Genomic DNA, 22,161 nt, shown 5'->3' with positions numbered 1-22,161 from the left:
AGCGTTTGGACCCTAGATCTGCACACAAAGCAATTGAGGGCTGTCCCTACTGATCTCAGTTTAATATAAAACTGATGAAACAGAGGATTTTTGTGTGTTGTATTGAATTGTTGTTGGAAGTCTTACCTCGTACAGACTCAATATTTTCATAAATAAGTGCTTTCTTTAATTTCCTCTTAAATTTAGAGCTCCCTCGCCCCTGAACACGTTCCATTTTTTGTTGAGAAAATGAGTAGGCTTTGACCCAGAGTCCTTCTTGACGCCTTTATACTTGCATTCTCAGGAAGATTAGGAACAGTGAATGGTTTTTTAAAATATCCATTTACCTATGCATTTATCTATCTATCTATCTATCTATCTATCTATCTATCTATCTATCTACCATCTATCATCCATTTATCTATCATCTGCCTATGCATCTATCAATCATCTATCTATCTATCTATCTATCTATCTATCTATCTATCTATCTATGCATCTATCAATATCTATCTATCTATCTATCTATCTATCTATCTATCTATCTATCTATCTTAAGTCTTCTGTCTGTCATGTGTGTGTGTGTGTGTGTGTGTGTGTGTGTGTGTGTGTGTGCCATGACCTGACACATGTGCAGGTCAGAGGAAAATTTGTGGGAGTGCTTGTCTCCATTCATATGTGGGTTCTATAAATCTAACTTAGGTCATCATACATGGTGGCAAGCATTTTATGTGCTGAGCCGTCTCACCAGGCTCAACTTGATTTTTATTTCTATTTTTCTATGAATCCCTTTCCCCTCTGTTTTCTGTCACATGTACTTTGAGGTCTTCTGGTTTATTGCTAGGCATTTTAGGAAAAGACAGATTTTATTTCCATTAATTCAAAATAAAAACATCCCTGTTCTAGACTCTTCTAGGTTTGAATAATGCTTATTATCTCTTTTGGCATTTACTGCCATTTAGGAATGAAACAGATCATTCCAATAGAAGAGAAACACTATGCACTATTGAGTGTCCCCTTAATCACTTCTGCCTGCCTATGGAGACCACAAGCCTATGAACTATAAAAACAAGCACTATCTAGGGAGTAGATATGCAACCTAGTGAGGAAAGCTTCCTTCTACTGCCACACCATCAACCTTAAACTCATGATCAAATGATGAACTCATTTATTGAAATGCATTTTTTTTGGTAAGATTTGAAAATCTTGACACCAAAATCTAATCTTCTGTCTGGTAAATAACATACAGTACTGTGAGTCACTTTCCACATCTCAGAAAATATGACACAAGACCTGCAATGCCACTGCAATGTTGAATATCTCAGAGGCCGAGTCCCCGGACCTGCCTGGCCTCCCATGATCCTGAGAGTCCCACCCAGCATCAAAGAAGTGATCTCCTTCTCTTCATATCTCCACCCCAATGCAGATGTGCTGAAACTGAAGGTCAACCATTACAGATGAAACTGTCACCTTGTATCTATAATAAAGCTTTCCATTTGGTGTTTCTAAAACAAAATATAAGGTGATGGCTGTTTCCTTTTAGCATAGATTACATTTCTTCACCTGTTCTGTCTTTTTATTTTCATATTAGTGACTTCGTAAGTTTTAGTATCTATAAATCTATCAAATTTATGAACCTCTTTCAAGCTGTTTAGGTTAATACAAGGTGTTCTAGCTCCTGTCTTGGATTTAGACCATATCACATGCCTTACACTGAATAAAGCTTTACACTGGACATTTTCCACCTGAGTGATGGCAGATGCGTAGGGGCTAAGTTCCAAATCAATCAAGAGATGACGATGATGATGATGATGATGATGATGATGATTACGCTTGCCCCTTCTTTTGACTAACTGGCCTAGAGGTGAGTAACTTCCTGTCCTCCGTGGCATTCCCTTAATCTAATGGCCAATTCTTGCTCTAGCTCAAGCATCTCTAAAAGTCCCTTCCCTTATGCTGCCTAAGTGGTTCCATGTCTACACACCCATGAGTAACGGAGACTGGCCATCACTACCCTCTACGATCATAAGGAGCATCATTGTCCCGTATCCTTTCTTATGCTATCCTCTTCTTTTCACCTATCACAATGTAAGCAAATGGGACTTACCTTTTACTTAAAACTTTCCTTTTTCAGCTATCAGAACACTATCAGGGGGAGTGGGGCCCACCAACGATTTTGGACAAATGGCCTCTAGGTCTCAGAGACAATAAATGCTCATCATTCTACCCCTCCTCTCAAAATATGTTGCCCTAATGTCATAAAGAAACATATAAATGTGGCCAGGCAGTGTGTGTGTGTGTGTGTGTGTGTGTGTGTGTGTGTGTGTGTGTGTGTAATTAAGGGATCCTTAATGACTGTTAAAGCCTAGGTCTCTGAGGACTGCCCATCTCACATCTCCACCTGCATCTGCAGCCTCATCAGCATAGCTGCCAGTTCCTTATTTTTACCTTCTTATTTGTGTATTCTACCCGAAGTTTAGGACACACAGACTAGCACAAACTGTGAAGATGATTTATTCAAACCGCTGCCTGCGTCAGTACTAATGAATAAAAGCATATATATTTAATATTGAAAGATATTCTGAGGTGTTGTTCCAAGACATGGTACCTTCTAAATAATATCGGAAACCCCCAAATGCAAATACACCATAAAATACATAGAGAAAAGGTACATGACTAATATTTGTGCTCATATAATATGCTCTTCTACAACACTGACATACCCTGCAAAATTACCATCTAAAGGCCACTCAATCCCAGTGAGTGGTTAGTCTACAGACCATGGAAAGTCACACCGTGATTTTCCCATGGAACCCTTCTGCCACTCCAGAAGGCTTGGTGATGTGTATCTGCTTGTAACAGTGACAAGATCAGCATCTGAGCCCATCATTTGGGGAAACTTGTATAGAATTGTTTCTAGCCCTATCCAAAGTCAACAGACTACATAGCCAGTAAATTAAATGTTTCATACACAAACCACCTGTCTAACGCACAATTATGGTGGCCCAAAATAACTTGGCTTTATTGGTCAGAAAACACTCACCTCAGCAAAACTACCAATCCCCAAAATAACCTGCATGGATGCAGCCCTACTCTTTCAAGGTCAGTCTCCAGGACTTAGAGCATCCCTCACTTTTCTTTCTTGGGAGGAAAGAATGGGGCACTGCCACAAAATCTTACCCAGTATGTTACTATTAGGATTCTTTTCAGCTTTAAAATAAGTTTGTTTTTTCCCCACTCTAGATTAGAAACTCAGGAACATACTAACAATTAGGATAAAATCACTCATCTTTAGGATAATCACAGATTACACTTGGTTGCCTTTACTTCTGGTCTCTCTCTGTGTGTTTTTAAAGGACACACACACACACACACACACACAAACACACACACAAATTTTATAATGTATGAGCAGAACTAGTTACATCACCCCACTATTGTGTTTACTCACACACTTTATATTTAATGAATTAAAGACTATTTTTTTTCTCTATCTTTTGTGTTAGTGATTGGCTCATGCTAACCGAATTAACCCATTTCACATGTTTACTGACACCCTGGTAAAACCATGGTCTTTTGAAGACTCAGATAGCCCCGAGTAAGTGGTGGTACCCTAGGATCTAAGCACAGTTCTTCAGGGGCTGCATGTGTTGAGTCAGCACCCAGCATATGGTTCTGTTCTTCCCATAGCTGAGACTCAAAGGGTAGAACTGAAGTGCATCACATACTATCACCTTTGACTTGCCCACTCGCAAAACTTTTGCTTCCTCTTCTCCCACCCTCATGTTCTCCAGGCTTAAGGTTCTTCTTCCTAGACTTCTATGATGTCACTGAAGCAAAAGGTAAGACTGTCCATCACTTTGGGCTCTTCATGTCTTGAAGGCTGAGAAAGAGTTCAAATGATGGTGAGGGTCACTAATCCACACTACCAAAGGGCAACTGGACCATGATCCCTAACAAAAGTAGGGAAGAATGTCTCTAGAACACAGGCTACCCCTTAGGGCAATTCTCAGAATTACAATGTTCTATAATTAATGTCAATGGAGAACTATCCTAACCATTCCAGGTGAACTCCTAATAGCCCAGACCCTTCATGAAAGAAGGTTTGTGTTATTGCTCTAGGTAACAAATCATGACCAGTTTGGGCTCTTAAAAAAGGCCCAAAAGAAGGTATATGATACAAACACCAGTCTATGCTATGAATCTATTTACAGAAATGATGAACACAGTCATTCTTCTTATTATGCCTTGAATATGTTTCTAGGTATACACAAATTATGGAAAAAGATATATCATTTTATTCTGGTGTTCTATTCATTGCATGGCAATTTATGTCAGTACTAAATTATTAATTTTACACCAGGAAAAAGTGAGACATGTCTCAAGGGTGTTGCCCGGGGAGGAAGGGAATCCTAACTTTTTGATAGAGTGTCATAGAGCTGCCTTGTATTACTTGACATTAAGACTGTGTTTTCATGCGTATTTGGAGATTAAGTGTGGCTTAAAAACCTCCATGTGGTCAGGGGCGAGCTCTTGACGGATGTTTACATGTCATCTGATGAGTCTAAATGAGCAGAACATGTCTAGGGTGTCTGAGGCTGCTATGGAGACATCAGCATTTTAACTACTATAGATTACAAGAAAAAGACAATCCCTTCAGGATGCACAGAATGCAGCATTCAACCTGCCTACGGCCCAAACACAATGAAACACTCTGCTTGCATGGGGACATCCACTCTTGTGCACCTTTGAGCAGCAGAGCTCCTGGTTTGAGGGTCCTTACACTAAAACTGACTTATGTCTCTGGTGCTCTTGAGGCTGTTGCCTACAGATGACAAAGGGTAGGGCTTTCTGCTCCCCAGTCACATGAGCCAGTCTCTATTTTAATTCGGTGTCTCTTGACATACATGGCTGTGTGTATGTCTATGTATCCACTAGTCCCACAAGTAAAGCTTTATGTCTCTAGTAAACATGTGTAGACTGTTTTCTTGTCATTTCCTTTAAACAATATACAACCATTTATACTGTACTGAGTACTACAAGTAATTTAGAGGTAATTTAAACTATGTATGTGAGGATTATGTAGGATATACTTCACACAGGGGACCTGAGCACCAAAGTTCCCTGTGAATACTGGGGGGTAACTGCATAATTCGTTAGGGATAAACAGTACGCAGGATTAACACATCCATATTTCATAAACACGATTAGTCTCCTCATGCTTTAAAGTTGCTCAGAAAATGAATTACACAATAAGCAATGATGTAATTCCACCCAATTCAGATATCCCAGGGTGCAACCCTAGCTGTGTATCCAGCAAGGATGTTTAGAGGAGCCTCCCTCTTTCCCTCCCTCTGTGCCTCTATGAGAAGTGCAGAAGTCACAGCCACAGAAACATGTTTGAGGACTCAACTGCCTCTCCGTAGCTTGAGGATCCTATACTCCCACCAGACACTGAGAGGCAGTATAGCAGTAGGGTTCAGACCCAAGTTAGGCTTTTGACCAGCACTGAACCTGCCTGTAGAGAGTGGGTGAGATGCTTGCCAAATGGTGGCAAGAAGTGTCCACTCCAGGCATCTCAACTAAACACTCGCTGCAGCACTAAACAGCCAGGGCTGATTTATTCCTGTGTTTTGTTGCTGCATGGAAAGACTAGTGCTTACTCATGGCCACTGAGACAGCTGGGGATGCTCTGGGGGCAGGGGAGTCCAACTCTTTATCTCCCATCTGAAAAGGACCTGCAATGCAGAACTTGCTGTCGCAGTTAGGGAGCAGTGGGCACTGGAGTTTCCCTGAGAAGTGGCAGAAGGTCCCAGGTATAGGGCATTCATTTTCGAGAGCAGTTAAAGACACATTTCAAGATATCTCTCAAAGAAAACATGCAATGACGACATCCCAAGAAAAAAGAGAAAAGCAATTTAGCCTTGCATTTCTCAGGAAGGGGTGTGAAAACAGAAAATGAGGTTTTATTTGGGCTTACTTCATAACGTGAGCAGCGTTTTTCTTCAAGTTTTGTTTTTGTTGTTTACAATGAGGACTCTTTCTAGTTTTTGGAAACCTGAGAATAGAATTGGAAGAGATACTGGGATGTCACTGAAAGACAGGCCGAGTGACCGGAATGGTCTAATATTTGTAGGGGATATTGAGAGTGACAGCATCCACCTACAAGACATAGATACTACTCAACATCATAGTACTGTCACAGAGACAAACTGACATTGCCTCGCCTCTTTGTCTCATAATAAGAAAAAAAGTAATTTAGGTTTTGATGTATAATTTCTTGCATTTTTGAATTGTAGTCATTTTCATACTAATTATGATTTGTTTAGTGTTGATTGTTGTTCTAAACGTTTCTGCATTCACTTGCTTGTGTAATTCTCAAAGGCAGCTTTGCTTTTTACAGAAACTCTGGAAGAAAGCAATTAAATGGCCTGAGGTTATTTAATAACAGAGTTAGGAGCTGTGCCCAAGCAGCTTGCCTCTAGCCTGCTTGCCTATCTAGAGGGACTACAGTAGGCAAGGCTGAGGTGGCTCAGCACCATCTCTGCCTTTCCTATTTGAAGACCAGCCCAGTTTTCTAGCACACGAAGTACAGTGCCCCAATGACATCTCATTCTACTTGCTATCCCTTGGTCATTGTATTCTGGCCTAAAACAACAGATGCATAGGTCAGCCACCATGCTTAACTCTAGAGTCTCACTTTTGGTTAAGTGAGCTAGTTACACCTCTAGAGTCACAGTCACAGTGACTGGCCAAGACCAAGGACACACTAAGAACCATTCCCATTTCTGGATCTGTCATGCCAAGCAATGGAAAGCATGGCTCTGAAGAGATATTTGTACATATATGTTCTCGCTTGACATTTTTTTCTGATTAGAAGTATAGACAAATTAGATAATCTGTATATGGACGAATGGAGAAAGTTAATACAGCATACACAAACAATGGAAGTTACTGAGTCTTTATAAGGAAGGAAGTTCTGACTTATGCTACCATATGAATGATTCTCAAGGGCACTGTGCTAAGGGCAATGAGTAAGCCACAGAAAGACAAATGCTGTGTCATTTCTTTTACATGAGGTGTCTAGAGCAGCACATTCTTAGAAACAGAAGGTAGGGCTATGGTTGGCAGAGGTTGATGGAAAGAGGCAAAATGGAAGCTAATGGATACAGATCAAGATTTGGAAGTCAGCAAAGTCCCAGAAGTCTGCTGCACAACCATGTGAATACCCCAGCAACCACAGAATCATGCACCTGAAAATATCTAATGGTGCACATTTTCTGTTATTTCTTAAAGTTGTAATTAAGAGCTACTAACTGATTCAGCAGTTTACTCAAACATTTATGATGTCTTGCATAGGTCAAGTAAAAACAAGTCTAAGCAAAACCCAGAGGCTGCCAGCCCCTGGAGCAGAGTCTCTAGGGCCCTTTTGCCTGGGATGTCTACAATACAATCTGTGGTTAATGGTTAATAACTTGGCTCAGTTTCCTCGCAAGTCCTGTTAGCTGTGAGAAAACCAGTGACAAAGTGGCAACCTTAAAGATGGATAGAACTCATTACATTAGGGGATTGTGAGAAACTGAATTCAGGAGAACCTTTGCAGGTCCAATATGAAGCTTCTTTATGATGCTCTGAAAACACACAGGATAAACAGGGGACATATATTGAGCTCACTATGAATGATCTGCATAACCCAAAGTTCAAAAGCAGCTAAGATACAAGATAATGGTTTTATTATTTTAAATTTTTTTTTAATTTTTAAAAATTTCTTTAAATTAATTTATTCAGATTACAACTAAATTGTTATCCCATCACTTGTATCCTCCCGTTCCTCCCTCCCTTCCACTTTCACCCCATTCCCCTCCCAGAGGTCTATGACCGAGGGGGACCTCCTCCCCCACTATATGGTCATAGGCTATCAAGTCTCATCTTGGTAGCCTGCTTATTCTTTCTTTGAGTGCCACCAGGCCTCCCCACCAATGGGAGGTCGTCAAATATAGGACACCAGAGTTCATGTCAGAGTTAGTCCCTGCTCTCCACATAACTGTGGTGAATGTCATGTCCATTGGCTAGATCAGAATAGGGGTTCAATGTTTACTATTGTTATTTTCCCTGGTTAGTGCAATAGTTTGAGCAGACCCCCCCCTGGGTCCTGATCCATGCATTATGATGTTCTTCTTGTAGGTTTCTATGACCCTCTGGATCCTTCTATTTTCCCACTTCCTATATTTTTTCTTACCTAGAGTCCCAGTAGGATGTTGTCACAAATATCCCAATCACCTGGTAAGTGGAGACTTTCATGAGACATGCCTTTTGGGCTAGTGCCCAATTATAAGTGAATATATACCATGTGAGTCTTTCTGCTTCTGGGTTAACTCACTCAATATGATTGTTTCTAGTTCCATCCATTTGTCCACAAATTTCAGATTTCCCTGTTTTTATTTTTATTTTTATTTATTTATTTTTTTTATAGCTGAGTAGTATTCCATAGTGTAAATGTACCCTCTTCAACTGAGGGACATTTAGGTTGTTTCCAGGTTCTGACTATTATGAATAAGGCTGCTATGAACATGGTTGAACATATGTCCTTGTTGTGTGGTGGAGCATTTTCTGGGTATATTTCAAGGAGTGGAATAGCTGGGTCTTGAGGAAGCCCTATTCCCACTTTTCTGAGAAAGCACCAGAAAGATTTCCAAAGTGGTTGTACAAGCTTGTATTCCCACCAGCAATGAAGGAGTGTTCCTCTTTCTCCACATCCTTGCCAGCATATGGTGTTACTTGAATTTTTGAACTTAGCCATTTTGATGGGTTTAAGATGGAATCTCAGAGTAATTTTGATTTCCATTTCTCTGATGACTAAAGACATTGAGCATTTCTTTAAGTGTTTCTCAGCCATTCGATATTCCTCTGTTGAGAATTCTCTGTTTACTTCTGAGCCCCATTTCTCAATTGGGTTATTTGGTTTTGTGGTGTTTAATTTCTTGAGTTCTTTATATATTTTGGATTTTATTATTTTAAAGATTCACTGACAATGAGACAGGTTAACTTCTGGCAACACCCAGCCTACCTCACAGAGGATGATGAGCATCAAAGAACCTCCTTATGGAGACAGCTTCAAATGTGGCAAACAAGCCATTGATAAAATGTCCTCATTTCTACCATAGACAGAATTCTGCCTAAAAAGGGGCAAGCTTGGATGCAGGCAGAGTTGAAGGCTAAACTCTGCCAAGACAGGGTAATCAAGTCCTCAGTAGTTCCTGCCTCACAAATATGTCTGTCAGATATATTGGGCCAGAAGGCTGAAGATGATGCTCCAACATTATAGAGAATTTTGGGTGACTGCTCAGGTAGCAAACTGTCTTTGTCATCTTCTTATTTGGGAAGCTGCTAGCCTGCACCTCCTGTATACTCAGGTAATCAATTTTATTCCTTCTCAAGTCTCTGATGGAGTTGAAGACCAGATAGTTTAGTTTTACAGTTAAGCTTAGTTGTTTAGAGGTTAAGATGTTTTTAGGTCTAGATAGATGTTTTAAGTTGATAATGATGAGATATGATAGATACCAATTACATTCAGAATTTTAGATGCACCAAGATAGGAAAGATGTTTTCTTCAAGGCTTCCAAATACAAATAGCCAAAACACTAAGAATGTAACATTTATATAATCCCTGATGTTTCATGGTTCTACTTGATGTAGGTAGTTTATTGTATATATGTTTAATAATATGAATGTATATAAAATATTTAATAAAAAGGAAAAAAGATACGACAGGTTTCAATCGTGTGTGTGCGCGCGCGCGTGCGTGAGTGCGTGCGTGTGTGTGTGTGTGTGTGTGTGTGTGTGTGTGTAGACCAACACATCAGTGTTCATGCAATCACCAATGCTTGAAAGATTCAAGTGGAGGCTGAGAAGTACACGCAGGAAAAGGGGCAGCAGAAGCAAGAGGAGCCTCTGATTTCAGCATGGTGCAGGGTATCACAGCTCTTGATCATCCCTGGAAGCATCTCCTGTGATTGACAGGTTTTCTCTGCTAGCCGGTGAAGAACTCAGCATCATCAAAACTGCAGGGTTTTGTACTCATCTATAAACTGTCAGTAAGGATGAAATTCAGCCAGATTACGCACACAGGAAAATGGCTTCTTTGGGGCCAGGGCATCATGGGCCATGATAAATGTGGGTAAAATCAGCTCAGCTGGTAGCTGGAGAATGGTGGGGGACTGACATAGAAAAGGGCCCAGGCCCTCGAGTCAGGATCTAGCACTGCCCTGTGATTACACATGAGTACATTGTACTCTCTGCAGCTTCTACTATCTCCATAGCAACCGCAAGATAATGATAGCAATTGTTATGGTCCAAAACTTGTTCTAAAAAGCACTCAGCCGTAGCAAATTCAGAATGCAAGATTATGTGGAAAAGGTCTCTAAAGCGGTGAATAAGTAAGTCAGGCCAGAGGGTATGCCACAGTGGATGAGACAATATGGCTGGTATTCTTAAGAGATGAAGAGATAAGAGACAAAAACAGAGAAGGAAGAGCTCTGCGGACCATGAGAGAAAAAAAAAACGTCATCCACGAGTCAATGAGAGAGCATCCAACATAATCAACTCTACTGACATCATGGGCACAGACTTTCAACCTTCAGAGCTGGGGAAGAATGCCTGGCTTGTGTGAGTTGCCAGTTTGCCATAATGGCCCTAGCAAGACAGTAGACCCTTGTACAGTATGGCTGGGGAGAAGAGTCTAGTCCTGAGAGGCGTCCACGTGAGGGCACTATCTGAGCATGGTGTTTTGGCTCATCTCTGCACTTGCTGTTGGCTGGAGTTTTAACACACAGTTTAACTGGTGGCTGTGGACTCAGTCCAAGAGCTTCAAATATGACGAGACACCACTGCTTGTATACTTCAAAAGTCAAGAGCTGACATCTTCTGCATCCTCCTTCCGAGGATCTATGGACTGTTCGGGGAGATGAGAAGGGGAAGTCTGAAAATGATTCACAACACCTGTGCACATGCTGGCACGCATGGGGGAGGTGGGGAACAGAACACAAGTAAGCACGTGGGACTCAACTGGCAAGGAACAACGTCTTGGCATAGGGATTAACTTGTATTTGGCCTCAGACAAGTCGCTTATCTCTGTGCCAAGGTTTTCTTAGTAAACTGAGGATGTGAACACAGCTCTGCTTGTTAGGGCTGTAGTGAAGATTAAAGAGTTACCCTATAAAAATGGCGGCCACTGTTAGCTATTCTTACCCCATGCATTCATCCATGGAGTACAAAACCCTGTCCAGCTGAGTCCTTCTTGCAGACCCACTATGTGTCACCCTCTCATCGGGTGCTCCCCAGGTATCAAACAGCCAATGGAAGCAGATACAAGTATAAGGATAAAGATAAATGACAAAGCTGGAACATGTTAATATGATGACAAGAGAGTCTGACCCTGTCGAAGGCTGGGTAACTCTCCATTTTAACAACCATCTGGCCGTGTTCTCCTCAATTTTCAAACATCCTTCCATCTCCTTGAAGTGGCAAATTAGGAGTCATGGTGGTTTGATTAAAAAAAATGTAACCCATAGGTTCATGCAGTTCAGCACATGGTCCTCAGCTGATGGCGCCTCACTAGAAGGTTAAGGAATTTTAGGGGGTAGAGCCTCCCTGGAGGAAGTTGGTCATTAGGGGGGAGCCTTGATGTTTTATAGCTGGCTCTACATCCTGCTCACTATTTGCTTCTTAACTACAGATGCAATGTGGCCAGTGCCTCATGATTCTGCTAACATGCTCAGTATTCTCAAAAGATGCCCTCCAAATAAACTCTTCCTCCCTTATGTGGCATTTTGTTGGGTATCTGGTCATGGCAATAAGAAAAGTACCTAAGACAGACAATAGAGGAGGCCAACATGTCTTCTGGGAGAACTAGGTGGACAGACTCACAGTTCTTACAAAGCCAAATGTAGGCTTATGAATATCTTGTGGGAGGCAAACTGGCAGCCAGAAAATAATAATAATATCACCTACTGTGCTAGCCTCATACAATGGCATGTGCTCACATGAGGCACTTGTCTCTATATGCATGGATGTATACGTGCTATAAATGTATATATGGACACAGTGTGTTCAAACAACCATATATACACATGAATGTATGTGCTATGGATACCCATGTGTGTAGTGTATGCATGTACATTTGTTTACAGTGGTTACCAATGTGTTTCTACATTATGCATGTATATGTATATGCATTCCATGTACAGAGATATGGTAAGTAAACATGTATACCACCCAGGAAGCACACACACACACACACACACACACACACACACACACACACACACACACACGAATATATGCACACATATATAATTTGCCCATATACCTGTCATGACAGCAACAGCAGATGAAGAATCTGCAAGCCGAGTACAGGTTTTCCTTAACTGTGTGATTTTAAGCAAATCAGTTTTGGCTTCACTCTCTTCTTTCTGGGACTAGAGAGGGACCAGCTTTAAGACTGTAGTCACAAAACCTGCTGCTTCTGTGTGACTGGCTGCAACATAATACTGGCATAAAAGCAAAGCCCTGATGTGTGTGTGTGTGTGTGTGCCTGCGCGTGTGTGTTTCTTTTTTGTATCTTTGTTTCCTTTCTGCCGAGCAGTCCATCAAGAGGGTAACCAGAGCTCCCCCTGGTGGTTGTCTATATATGCAGCCCAAACCACTTGTTTTTCAAGAAATGTTAAATAAGCCAGCCTTTTAGGGACCTGCCAAGGTTGCAGGGAAGGATGAGAGACTGGAGCCTGGAAGGATCTGTCCTGGAACCCACCCTGCCAGCTCTCCAGGTGGTCAGTTTGGCTATTCAGTGGGGTTAGGATAGCAAAGAGGGCAACTGACATATGCATGTGCAACGCATTTGTGCCTCCCTGGCAGGAAAAAAATGACACTGAGATTAGTCTCATATTTCCTCTGGGTAGATGTCAACATCGTGTGTGTGTATGTTTACGCATCTGCAGTTTTTCATTTAAAAAACATATCCAGATGTCTGCATGGACTACAAAATGTCCTACCTGGTTTCCTTTTCCCCAGGTCAAGGCTACTTCATAATCAAGGGCATTCATTTCAACAGCTATAAAACAACAATCTCCTAGTTAGATGGGATGAAACTAGAAAGTATATTTTGCTAGATTCCCCGTTAGATTTATAATGCTGACATAACGTGATACATGTAGATATGTGAATAGTGTCTTATCTGTACACAGAGTATGCATACTTGCAGTGTAAAAAACGGCTATGAATGGCAGAAACACAGGCTTGTGACACTGTGGTATAGATTAAGAATTTGACTATTTTTTTTTTAAAGACTGAATAGAAGGAAAAAAAAAACAGTGGAGAAAGGGCTGCTTCAGGGTACAGGCAGCACACAGAGAGAAGAGAAGCTGGCCATGCAAACAAAGGTTCTTTATCGGTAGCATGAACCACCACCCACTCTCCTGCACAATCTGAAGAGCTAGTAACAGCGCATGCTTAGTTGCACATCTCTGGCCACCTAGGGTCAGTCAGGAGCCTGACTGTCAGAAACAATCAATTCTCTTATCAAAAGGTAGCACCCCTAATGGTCCTAGGTGCCAATATGAATGTTGGGGCCAAGGGGACCAAAAGGCTCCCAGCCTGTGGCAGGGGCACCTGATGCCCAGGTTTCCCTGGAGGGACATAAGTCTGTGTGGAAGGCTTCTCATACCCTCTAGCAGGTGCTAGCATTCTGAGCTAAATCCAACTTTCACACAGAAAACTGTACTGAGTAGTGAGGCCATGCAACCAACCCATGTATATGCTTCCTTGTTATCCCCATTCTCCTGTGCTTTGAGATTTGTGTGAGGCAGGGGATTGTGTGTGTGTGTGTGTGTGTGTGTGTGTGTGTGTGTGTGTGTTACATCCCTCCAGGCCACTTGCACCTGTATTCCATCAGATGGTACATTTGTTCTTTCATCCTGGTCTATTCCAGGCCCAAGAAGAATGTGTGGCACACATCAATTCTTCCGTTTGAACTTAAGTTTGGGTTACTGTTTCCTAATTTTTCTCTGTTCACCCAATTTATAAATCTGGGTACCAAGCTACCCAGTCTACATAACCCTGAAGCTCTGTCTTTCCGTGCTCTCTTCCTTTTTTTCTCTTCTTTTGTTCTTTACCGGAGAATGTTGGCAGATGCTGCTTTCTGACTGCTCCGCAGCTTCATCCGTCATGATGAACTACACTGTTTACTTAAGGAGAAGGAAGGCTAGAAGTTCCCTGAGTCACTTAGAGACAGAATAAACAAAGAAATGATGCTATAAAGGGGGCTGCTCAGTCGATAGCTCCTGACTCTATCCCATGACTCTCCCATCCCAGAGACGACTCCGTGGGCTCACTATTTAGGTCTTTGCTTTCACTGAAATGTTTGACGTTTGCTTGTTGTTGAGGCATTGTGACTAATCAGATAAATACTATTTGAGCTATTTCCCCGATGCACGTTCCTCAGATTTGAATGGTACAGCAGTGCACACGCACGCACTCTCACACACACACACCCTCAGAGAGGAGACAGGAAGCAAGTGCTCTATAACAGATAAGTTCCGAGACTTTAAGAATTCATAACTGATGTTCATGTTTGGATGAACCTTGCATTCCTGTGTGGAAGGCCTTCACCTCCCCTTCTCACTTTTGGAAGATACAATCCTATCCCAATCTCAAAAAGTTTGTTTGGTTATGGTAAATGTTAGCCTGCACATAGAAATATTTTGAATCCAATTATACGAACTATGAATGTTGTGAACAAACTGAATCGTATTATGGATCCAAATTAACACGAAAACTGTGAAAATTAGCAGCTGATAAGCATCACAAACACAGATGCAATGTGTGATTGATTATAATGGGTGCGAAAATGAAATACCAGTGAGTAAACAGTTGGAAAATATCTCCAAATTATTTCAGCTGCAAAATTAGCAGCTTTTGCTTAAAATGCGATTTTAGAATCTTCACATCAAGAGTCAAAAACCTCTGTAGTTTACAGATTCAGGGTGCCCCACTGTCCACTGCAGAGACGCCCTCTATAGTAAAAACAGAAGTGCTTAAGCAAATAATTACAGTTAATTTGTATTTTATCTTGTCATTTGCTATGAAGCACATATTCCCCATGGTGCTTTCTGTTCCATGAATGTGCAAGGATATATAGGTCAGTGACTAGTCTGCTTGATTTGTGGGCCTCCCGTCGGGACATGGGAACTATCATCTTTTACTGATAGCATGCACAACATTACGGAGAAAAGACATTATGTGGTTTTTTTCTCTAGCTGGCTTATCAGGAGAAGGCATGACCCACAAATTCATGGATGGGTTCTGGTGTAAGTCAGAGAGGGACAGCCTTTCTGAAATGCAGATGCTCTTGGGGGGAAAATGGTTCTAATTTGTAAGACTCTGGTCTAATGCAGTAGCATACACTAATCTGCCTGAGTTTTTAACTGAATTGTTACGGATAATGTTATATCAGGCTTTTAGGTGCTCTGTCATAGAGGTAAGTCAGGGGACTGGGAGAGACTAGCCATCTGAGTCTTAGATGGCCTTTATGATCAAGAAAGTAGAGGTTTTGCAGGAAAGCTGTGTTTGTCATGTACTGAACTGTTCTTTCTCATGTGTGGCATGTGTAGTATGCGTGTCTGTGGAAACTTTATTTTCACTCATCTTTAGTATATTTTTCACCATATCTCTTACACTTTAACCAATGATTTCATAAGCAGTATCACCCTCCCATTTTGTGCTCAAGTTTTGTCTTGAGAATTTTTGCTGCCATCTTTCTTCGGCATAATAGCTACTTCTCACACAAATCTTCATTGTTGTAATTATATACAATCTTCTACAAGCTTTAATGTCTGGCTCGTAAATCCTGATGCTTTCCCCAACATTTTACAAACATTACCTTTTCTTGCTTAGACTTTCCCCATTTAATGATGTGAGGTCAAATGACTCCTACTCATCAGACAAAAGTCCTTTATTTCAATGCAAAAAAAAAAAAAAAAAAAAAAAAAGAAAGTAAAAATGAAAAAAGAAAAAGAAACAGAAGAAAAAGACAAAGCGTGTGTGTGTGTGTGTGTGTGTGTGTGTGTGTGTGTGTGTTTCCCATCCATTTTTGGCATGGCAGTACATTGGTTTTATGTAGCTCTGGCTTGTATTTGTTTTCTCACATGCCATCATCTGCTTGTCATGTATTTTTCAGGTAGTGTTTTCATTGTGATCAACAAGACAACAATCTTACAGGTAGATAGATATTCCTCTAAGCACAACCTACTAGAAGATTTTTCTGGAGAGAAGCATGAAAAAACTCTCCAGGTCAAATGTGTTTTTGAACATTAATAAAAGTTAATCAAGGCAAGCCAGGAACATTTGCCTTTTCTGCTTAACTTTGAATCTTCAAATATGATCATTCTTAACTATTCTGTCTGGGATGACGGAGGTAACAGTAACCATGTCAGTTTCCTCAACTTGGACTGGACAAAGAGACAAAGCACCCCTGTAGACATAGCTGTTACATCCTTTGGCACATTTACCATCTGTGTACATCTTAGAACCAGTATCTGTCAAACAGAGACATTGTTCCTTCTACAGCTAAGTAAAAACCTAGGTGTTTCCTATCTACTTTTATTTTCTGGGACGCTGGACAATACCTTAGCATCAGGTGAGTGCCTGTGAGTGTCTAGTGGGAAAAAATGGATGAATAATATAGATGAAAAGAGATACATATCCCCTTCTCCTTTGTTTTGTAAACCAGCCAAACGGCAGAGGAAGAGGTAACATCCTAGCTCCTGAGTTCCAGAAGGTTAGAGTGCAAGTGTTCAGCGCTTTGTTCTACAAGGTAGAGTGGAATATTTCCATTCTGTTCAAATTGACAATACTGGACAAGTCATGTATACAATCTACTTTTAATGAAAATGGAGACTAAATTCTGGAAGATAGCAATGAGTATGCAAAATATGAGTTTAAGTAAAGTAGTGTACTTCACAGTAAGAGATGCACGTGAGTCATCAGTGAATGTCATATAAGTCAATATGATCAACTTAAAAATCTATATTCCAAAGTCTTTACCTCCTTCAAAGAAATATGAACTTCAAATGAATCTTTGCTATTTTTGTATTTATATGTAAATTCTAAAGAAATTAAAGAGGGGGTACAAATGAGCCTCTTTTTTTTCCTGAAAATGGAAGGATGCAGAATGACAGCAACATCAGAGCCAGGACTGCAGAGACACCAGGAAAAGCCTGAGGCAGGAAGAGGCCTGTCCATCAGGAGCGCTTGGCATGAGTAGGGAACGACGCACAGCAATAAACTGTAGAGGAAATAGACGGCAAAGGTGAATGTGAAGTCTTGGTGAAGCAACTGCCTGCTGGTACCATGCACTTCAACCCCTGGGGATTTAACATCGCACAGAGAGTGGTGTTGGCCATTTGACGTCAGCATTGCTTTTTTAAGTCTTTTTCCAAGTGTGTTGTTAAACAGATCTATTGATCCAGCAGTAGAACTCTGTCTCAAGTGAAAACTGTGTCATAACTGTCATTTCACTCGCTGCAGGTCTTTCGGTTCACCAAATAAAATAAGCAACAACACTTATTAGTTGGAAGGAAAAAAGTCATTTCCTACCTCATTTGTTTTAGGTTTTTTTTTTTAAATCATTTGAGAATTTCATACATGCATATAATGAGTTTTGACCAAATCTACCCTTCCCACTTTATCCGTTTCAACTCCTCATTTATTTTCGCACCACTTCTTGTTTTCAACTTCATGGATTTTTTTTTAACCCATTGGGTTCACTTAGCATTGTTAGGACGCGCCCAGGTATAGGATCATCTATTGGGGGCATGGATAGGCTCTCAGGGGGCTTCATCCTTGAAGAAACTGACTTCCCCTCCCACACACTCCCAGCAGCTGTTCATCAACTGCCTGAAGCTCTTCAGTTACAATACAAGCAAGACTGCCTCCTGGGAAAATGCCTAAGCTAACTTGTGGAGCTAGCGAAAAAATAGATGGCATTGCTTTATACTGTTCTCATGTTTAGATATCCCCTCTTGAAGCTGGTGACACTGGGCAGAGCTCAAGCATAAATTCAGTGGGCAGCATTTATTGAGTTCGAGTTAGACATGAGGTATAGGTGCATGGTGAGCTCCTGTGTTTGAAAGGCCTTAAGCTACTAGTCCTGCTATTTCCTCTAGGGCAAGACTGACCTATAATATAAAAGACTACTATAGAGAAGTAGTTTGAAGTTTTAAAGTCTTGTGGCTAGGAGCTGAAATCATGGACTTCAAATTTACACCATCACACATGGTTCCCTAAGACAGGCAGAAATGCTAGAAGCATGGACCTTATTTATTGTTAACTGATAAAGGAAGCGATGGCACTTATTTATTTATTTATTTTTTACCGTTTTTGAAAAAAAAAAAAAACCCCAATGTGTCCATTTCTTGTTTCTTAGAAGAATTTAAATTTATATGAACTCAGAAAGTTCTCAAAATACTTCACATTTTAAAAGTTTTATCCCTAACTTGATTTTCATGCTACAAGTTAAAGATTTAAGACACTAAGGGTATAATTATTTGAGTCAACACAATGCTTGATTACCTTGTGGAAAATCAAAGATAAATTTGTCTCTAGGTTTCCTAACAATTTTGCCTCTTTTCTCCATTCTATTTATATTTGTTATTTCTTAGTAATGATATGATGGTAAATAGTAGCCAGCTGTACAGAAACAAAAGTATAAATAATTATAAATTTTGTTGATATAAGGAAGCACAATATTTATAAGTAGCAAAATATGTAATACTGTTTTTCTAAGTTTTATATACTCAATTGATTCTGACAGAATTCTTTGATTAATTTTCAACAAATTCCCTAATTTATAGCAGCCAGCTTATATAGTTTCAGTTTTTAATTTTTTGCACATTGAACAAATGTGCAATCTCTGTCTTAATAGCAAAGATTAGGGCTGAGAGATGTACTAATCTATAGGCATTATAGCATGTCACTAGGATTTGGTTTATTTCTATACTGATTTAGCCAAGGGATAGTAGTAGGGTCTTTCCTAGGACCCAGGGCCTGCCTGGCCATAGGCTCTCATTAGTGGTGGCAGGTATAGGTTTCATCTTGTGAAGCAGGCCTCATGTCCAATGGGAAAATGGTTGGTTACTCCCATGACATTTGTGCCACTATTGTATATCTTGCCAGGCCAGTTATTATTGCTTGCAGGAGTCACAGCTGGGTAAGACAGATAATTACTTTTCTCCCCTGGTAGCATGTGTAGTATACCTTCCAGCACTACAAACGCTACCTGGTAGAGATGAGGCTTGAAGGTGGGAACCAGAATGATTTTTGAATGCTCCATAATTCCACTTTGGATGCCTGTGGGGAAAGGTCCTTACCATCAAGCTCTGGAGGGTAACCAAGAGCACTGATACTATCCTGTAATGTCTGAGGGCCTTTGGGACCTCATTGTCCAACAACACCAAAAGTAGTAACCCATATGTGGCACTAGGCGTTTTATTTGTAAGCATATGGTGTCTAGTTGCATACTGCTCTTGCAGTCTTTATATTTGTGTGTGTATATATTTTAAGAAGTAGTGGGTTTCATATGACTTTACTGAGATATCTTCAGTATTGCTTCCCCTCCCCATATTCCCTCCTCTATCCTGCCCTTCCACGCCTCATCCTATTTATCCCCTTCTGTCCATTCTTCCCCTCCAGCAGCTTTGCGTGGTATGGTCTTCTATCCTCCCTTGCTTTAAATCCTCTCAGCCCTAAGCAGTACCATGTTTCCTCTGAAAACTCAAGGATTCCCTGTGGAGGAGGGAACAGAAAGACATTAAGAGCCAGAGGCAGTGGATGACTAAAAGAAACCGTTGTCCAGGCACAGCAGGACAGTTTGCACCTATGAACTCATAGTGACTGTGACTACACATACACAGAACCCATGCAGGCTTAAGCCCGACAAAATCGCAGCCCGGAGAGGATTCAGGTGGGCATGAAGCACAGCTCCTAGCTAAGGAGCTATTGATAACAAACAGCTGCTAGGAGAGGGAGAGCTGGTCCTCTCAGAGGTGTAACCACTGGTAGGTAAACTACACCCCAGTGACAGGCCACAAATCTGAAACCATATGCGTAATATAAACTGTAGGATAAAACATTACAAGAGGACACACATTGTGGTGGGCAGGGAATGGGGAAGCTCGACAGGAGTCGGGGGACGTGATAAATATGATCAAATCACATTATATTAAATTCCCAAAGAATTAATAAAAAAATGAAAAAATTCACCCATAACATTTTTTTCCCTTTTTATTAGTAATACTGTTTAGCAACTGTTCCACAAGATTCCTGAAATTTTAACAATCTGTTTTCATGAGATGGCACAGGCCAATTCCATTGCATTGTCACTAAACTCTTTAAATGTCTTTCGAGTCAGGGACATGATACCATATAATGTGCTAAAAACAATTAGCAATGAGAACTAAGTTTCTAAGCTTCCTTTTTCCTCAGCGCTATCTGCAAACCGTGGCTTTCTTTGCTCCTCTCGTAAAGAGCATCCAGTATTAGTTCTAGGTGGGGACTGTAAGGTACAAAAATAACAAGCTGAAAAATCTCGTCAGGGACAGACTCTGCTCCCACAGTCAATAATTTCCTGCTGTTTTATGGAAAAGGCTATTCGCTCATGATCTATTTCCTGTTTTCCTGGATGCTTTGTCTTTTCCCATGGCAGCAGGAGCAGCCATGATCAGAAAAGCGACAAATCGATAGGAGAAAAGGGCAAGCGGATGTGTCTGGCCCGCCCCCTGCCCGCCCCCTGCCCGCCCCCGCCCCCCCACGCCTCTCTCTGTGCTAGCTCTCATCTGTACCCACTTGTGGACTTTAATGAACTCTGCAATTAATGGGTTTGTTTTAAAGAGCAGAATTCTTTAATTGGGGGGAGGGTGTTGAATTTTAGAACAAGAGATTAGGTGACTTAGGAGCAATGGCCCAAATTTAAAGGCATCTGCCAAAGTGCTGCCTCATCTCCCCAGCTTCAGGACCTCTGCTCAGGTTGTGGTTGTCACAGGCCAGCAGCCATTTGTGAGCCTTTGCTCCCACAGTGCAGTTAGATTACATGCAGCCGTCTGCAAACTCCCACGCTGTGCTCCAAATCTCTCTCCTTAGCTCTTCTGCTGAGTCACTTGCCTGAAGTGAGCATTATTATTGTCAGTTTTGCACTGACCAAATCCCAAATCACCAGCTTTTAACTCACAATGGTAACTCTTTTTCTCCGATCCTGTTCCCCTGGCTTAGAATTTCCTTAGCGTGTTTTAGAATAGGGTTTCTATTCAAATTTAGAAGAGGATTCTATACATGATCTGAACCAAAAGACCCAGAAGTGATCACAGTTTAAAAATCAAAATGCTAGAAATAACGATGGTGACTGCTACTGCTGAGAGCTGGAGAAAATGACCTATTTTTTTTCTATGCCATTATAATTCTTTGCCAATTCTTTTATAAACATACATCTAGGGAAGGACTTATTTCCTCAAGCTATGTACAAGAAAATGTGTAAGAAAATGATAGCCATTATATAACTTAATTTAAGAATTTAAAGCAATGCTTCTGGATGAGGAGCTCTGTGTGCTCTGTCTGCAAATCCCCAGGGTCTTCTAACTGGAATGTGTAATTGATGAGCCATTAATAGCCCAATTATGACTGTACTGTAAATCCAGAAAACAAACAATTCAGTGCAACTCGTGGGATGGTTCCACGCGAGTGATTCATAGAGCAGAGTCTACAGCTGGCAGAATGGAAGCTGGTTAGAAAGCTGGGGAGCAAAATCCAAATGCACACACTATTACTGGGGTTAGACATGCATACAAAGGGCTTGCATGTGTAAGTAGATATCTAATGGGAAATATGAAGGCGTATTAATATGAATAAGATTAAAGATTCCAGAGCAGAGAGCTATTAGTCTCCTGCTCTTAAAATTATGTTAAGAACCATTCACACACAGTCATGTTGAAGATGAACTTGGTAACACCAGGCACTGGGAGGTGAGGGCCTAATCACTCTTCTTCATCTGTGACATTCTCCCATGCAGAATCTGCAAGGTGTTCTGACCATGAAAGAGCTGCCTTCGTCACTCACGGAAAAGGAACCTTTACTCTAGGC

At 41.0% G+C, this 22,161-nt stretch overlaps 1 protein-coding gene across 18 annotated transcripts in view; it reads right to left on the bottom strand.

Moving 5' to 3' along the window:
- The window catches only part of COBL (cordon-bleu WH2 repeat protein), a 244,509-nt gene that overhangs the window by 45,154 nt on the left and 177,194 nt on the right, over positions 1–22,161 (bottom strand). For 2 of the 18 annotated variants that reach the window (XM_084798311.1, XM_084798312.1), the window contains one exon: positions 16,077–17,317. The exons of the other annotated variants lie outside the window; for them this stretch is intronic. In XM_084798311.1, the coding sequence (XP_084654437.1) occupies positions 17,274–17,317 (44 nt within the window). In that variant the 3' untranslated portion in view covers positions 16,077–17,273. Of the gene's footprint in view, positions 1–16,076; positions 17,318–22,161 lie in introns of those variants that run through there. 18 annotated transcript variants of the gene reach the window in all.

Source organism: Acomys minous (assembly GCF_964271855.1).
Source record: "Acomys minous genome assembly, chromosome: 10".
NCBI lineage: Eukaryota > Metazoa > Chordata > Mammalia > Rodentia > Muridae > Acomys > Acomys minous.
This window is presented reverse-complemented; position numbering and strand designations above follow the sequence as displayed.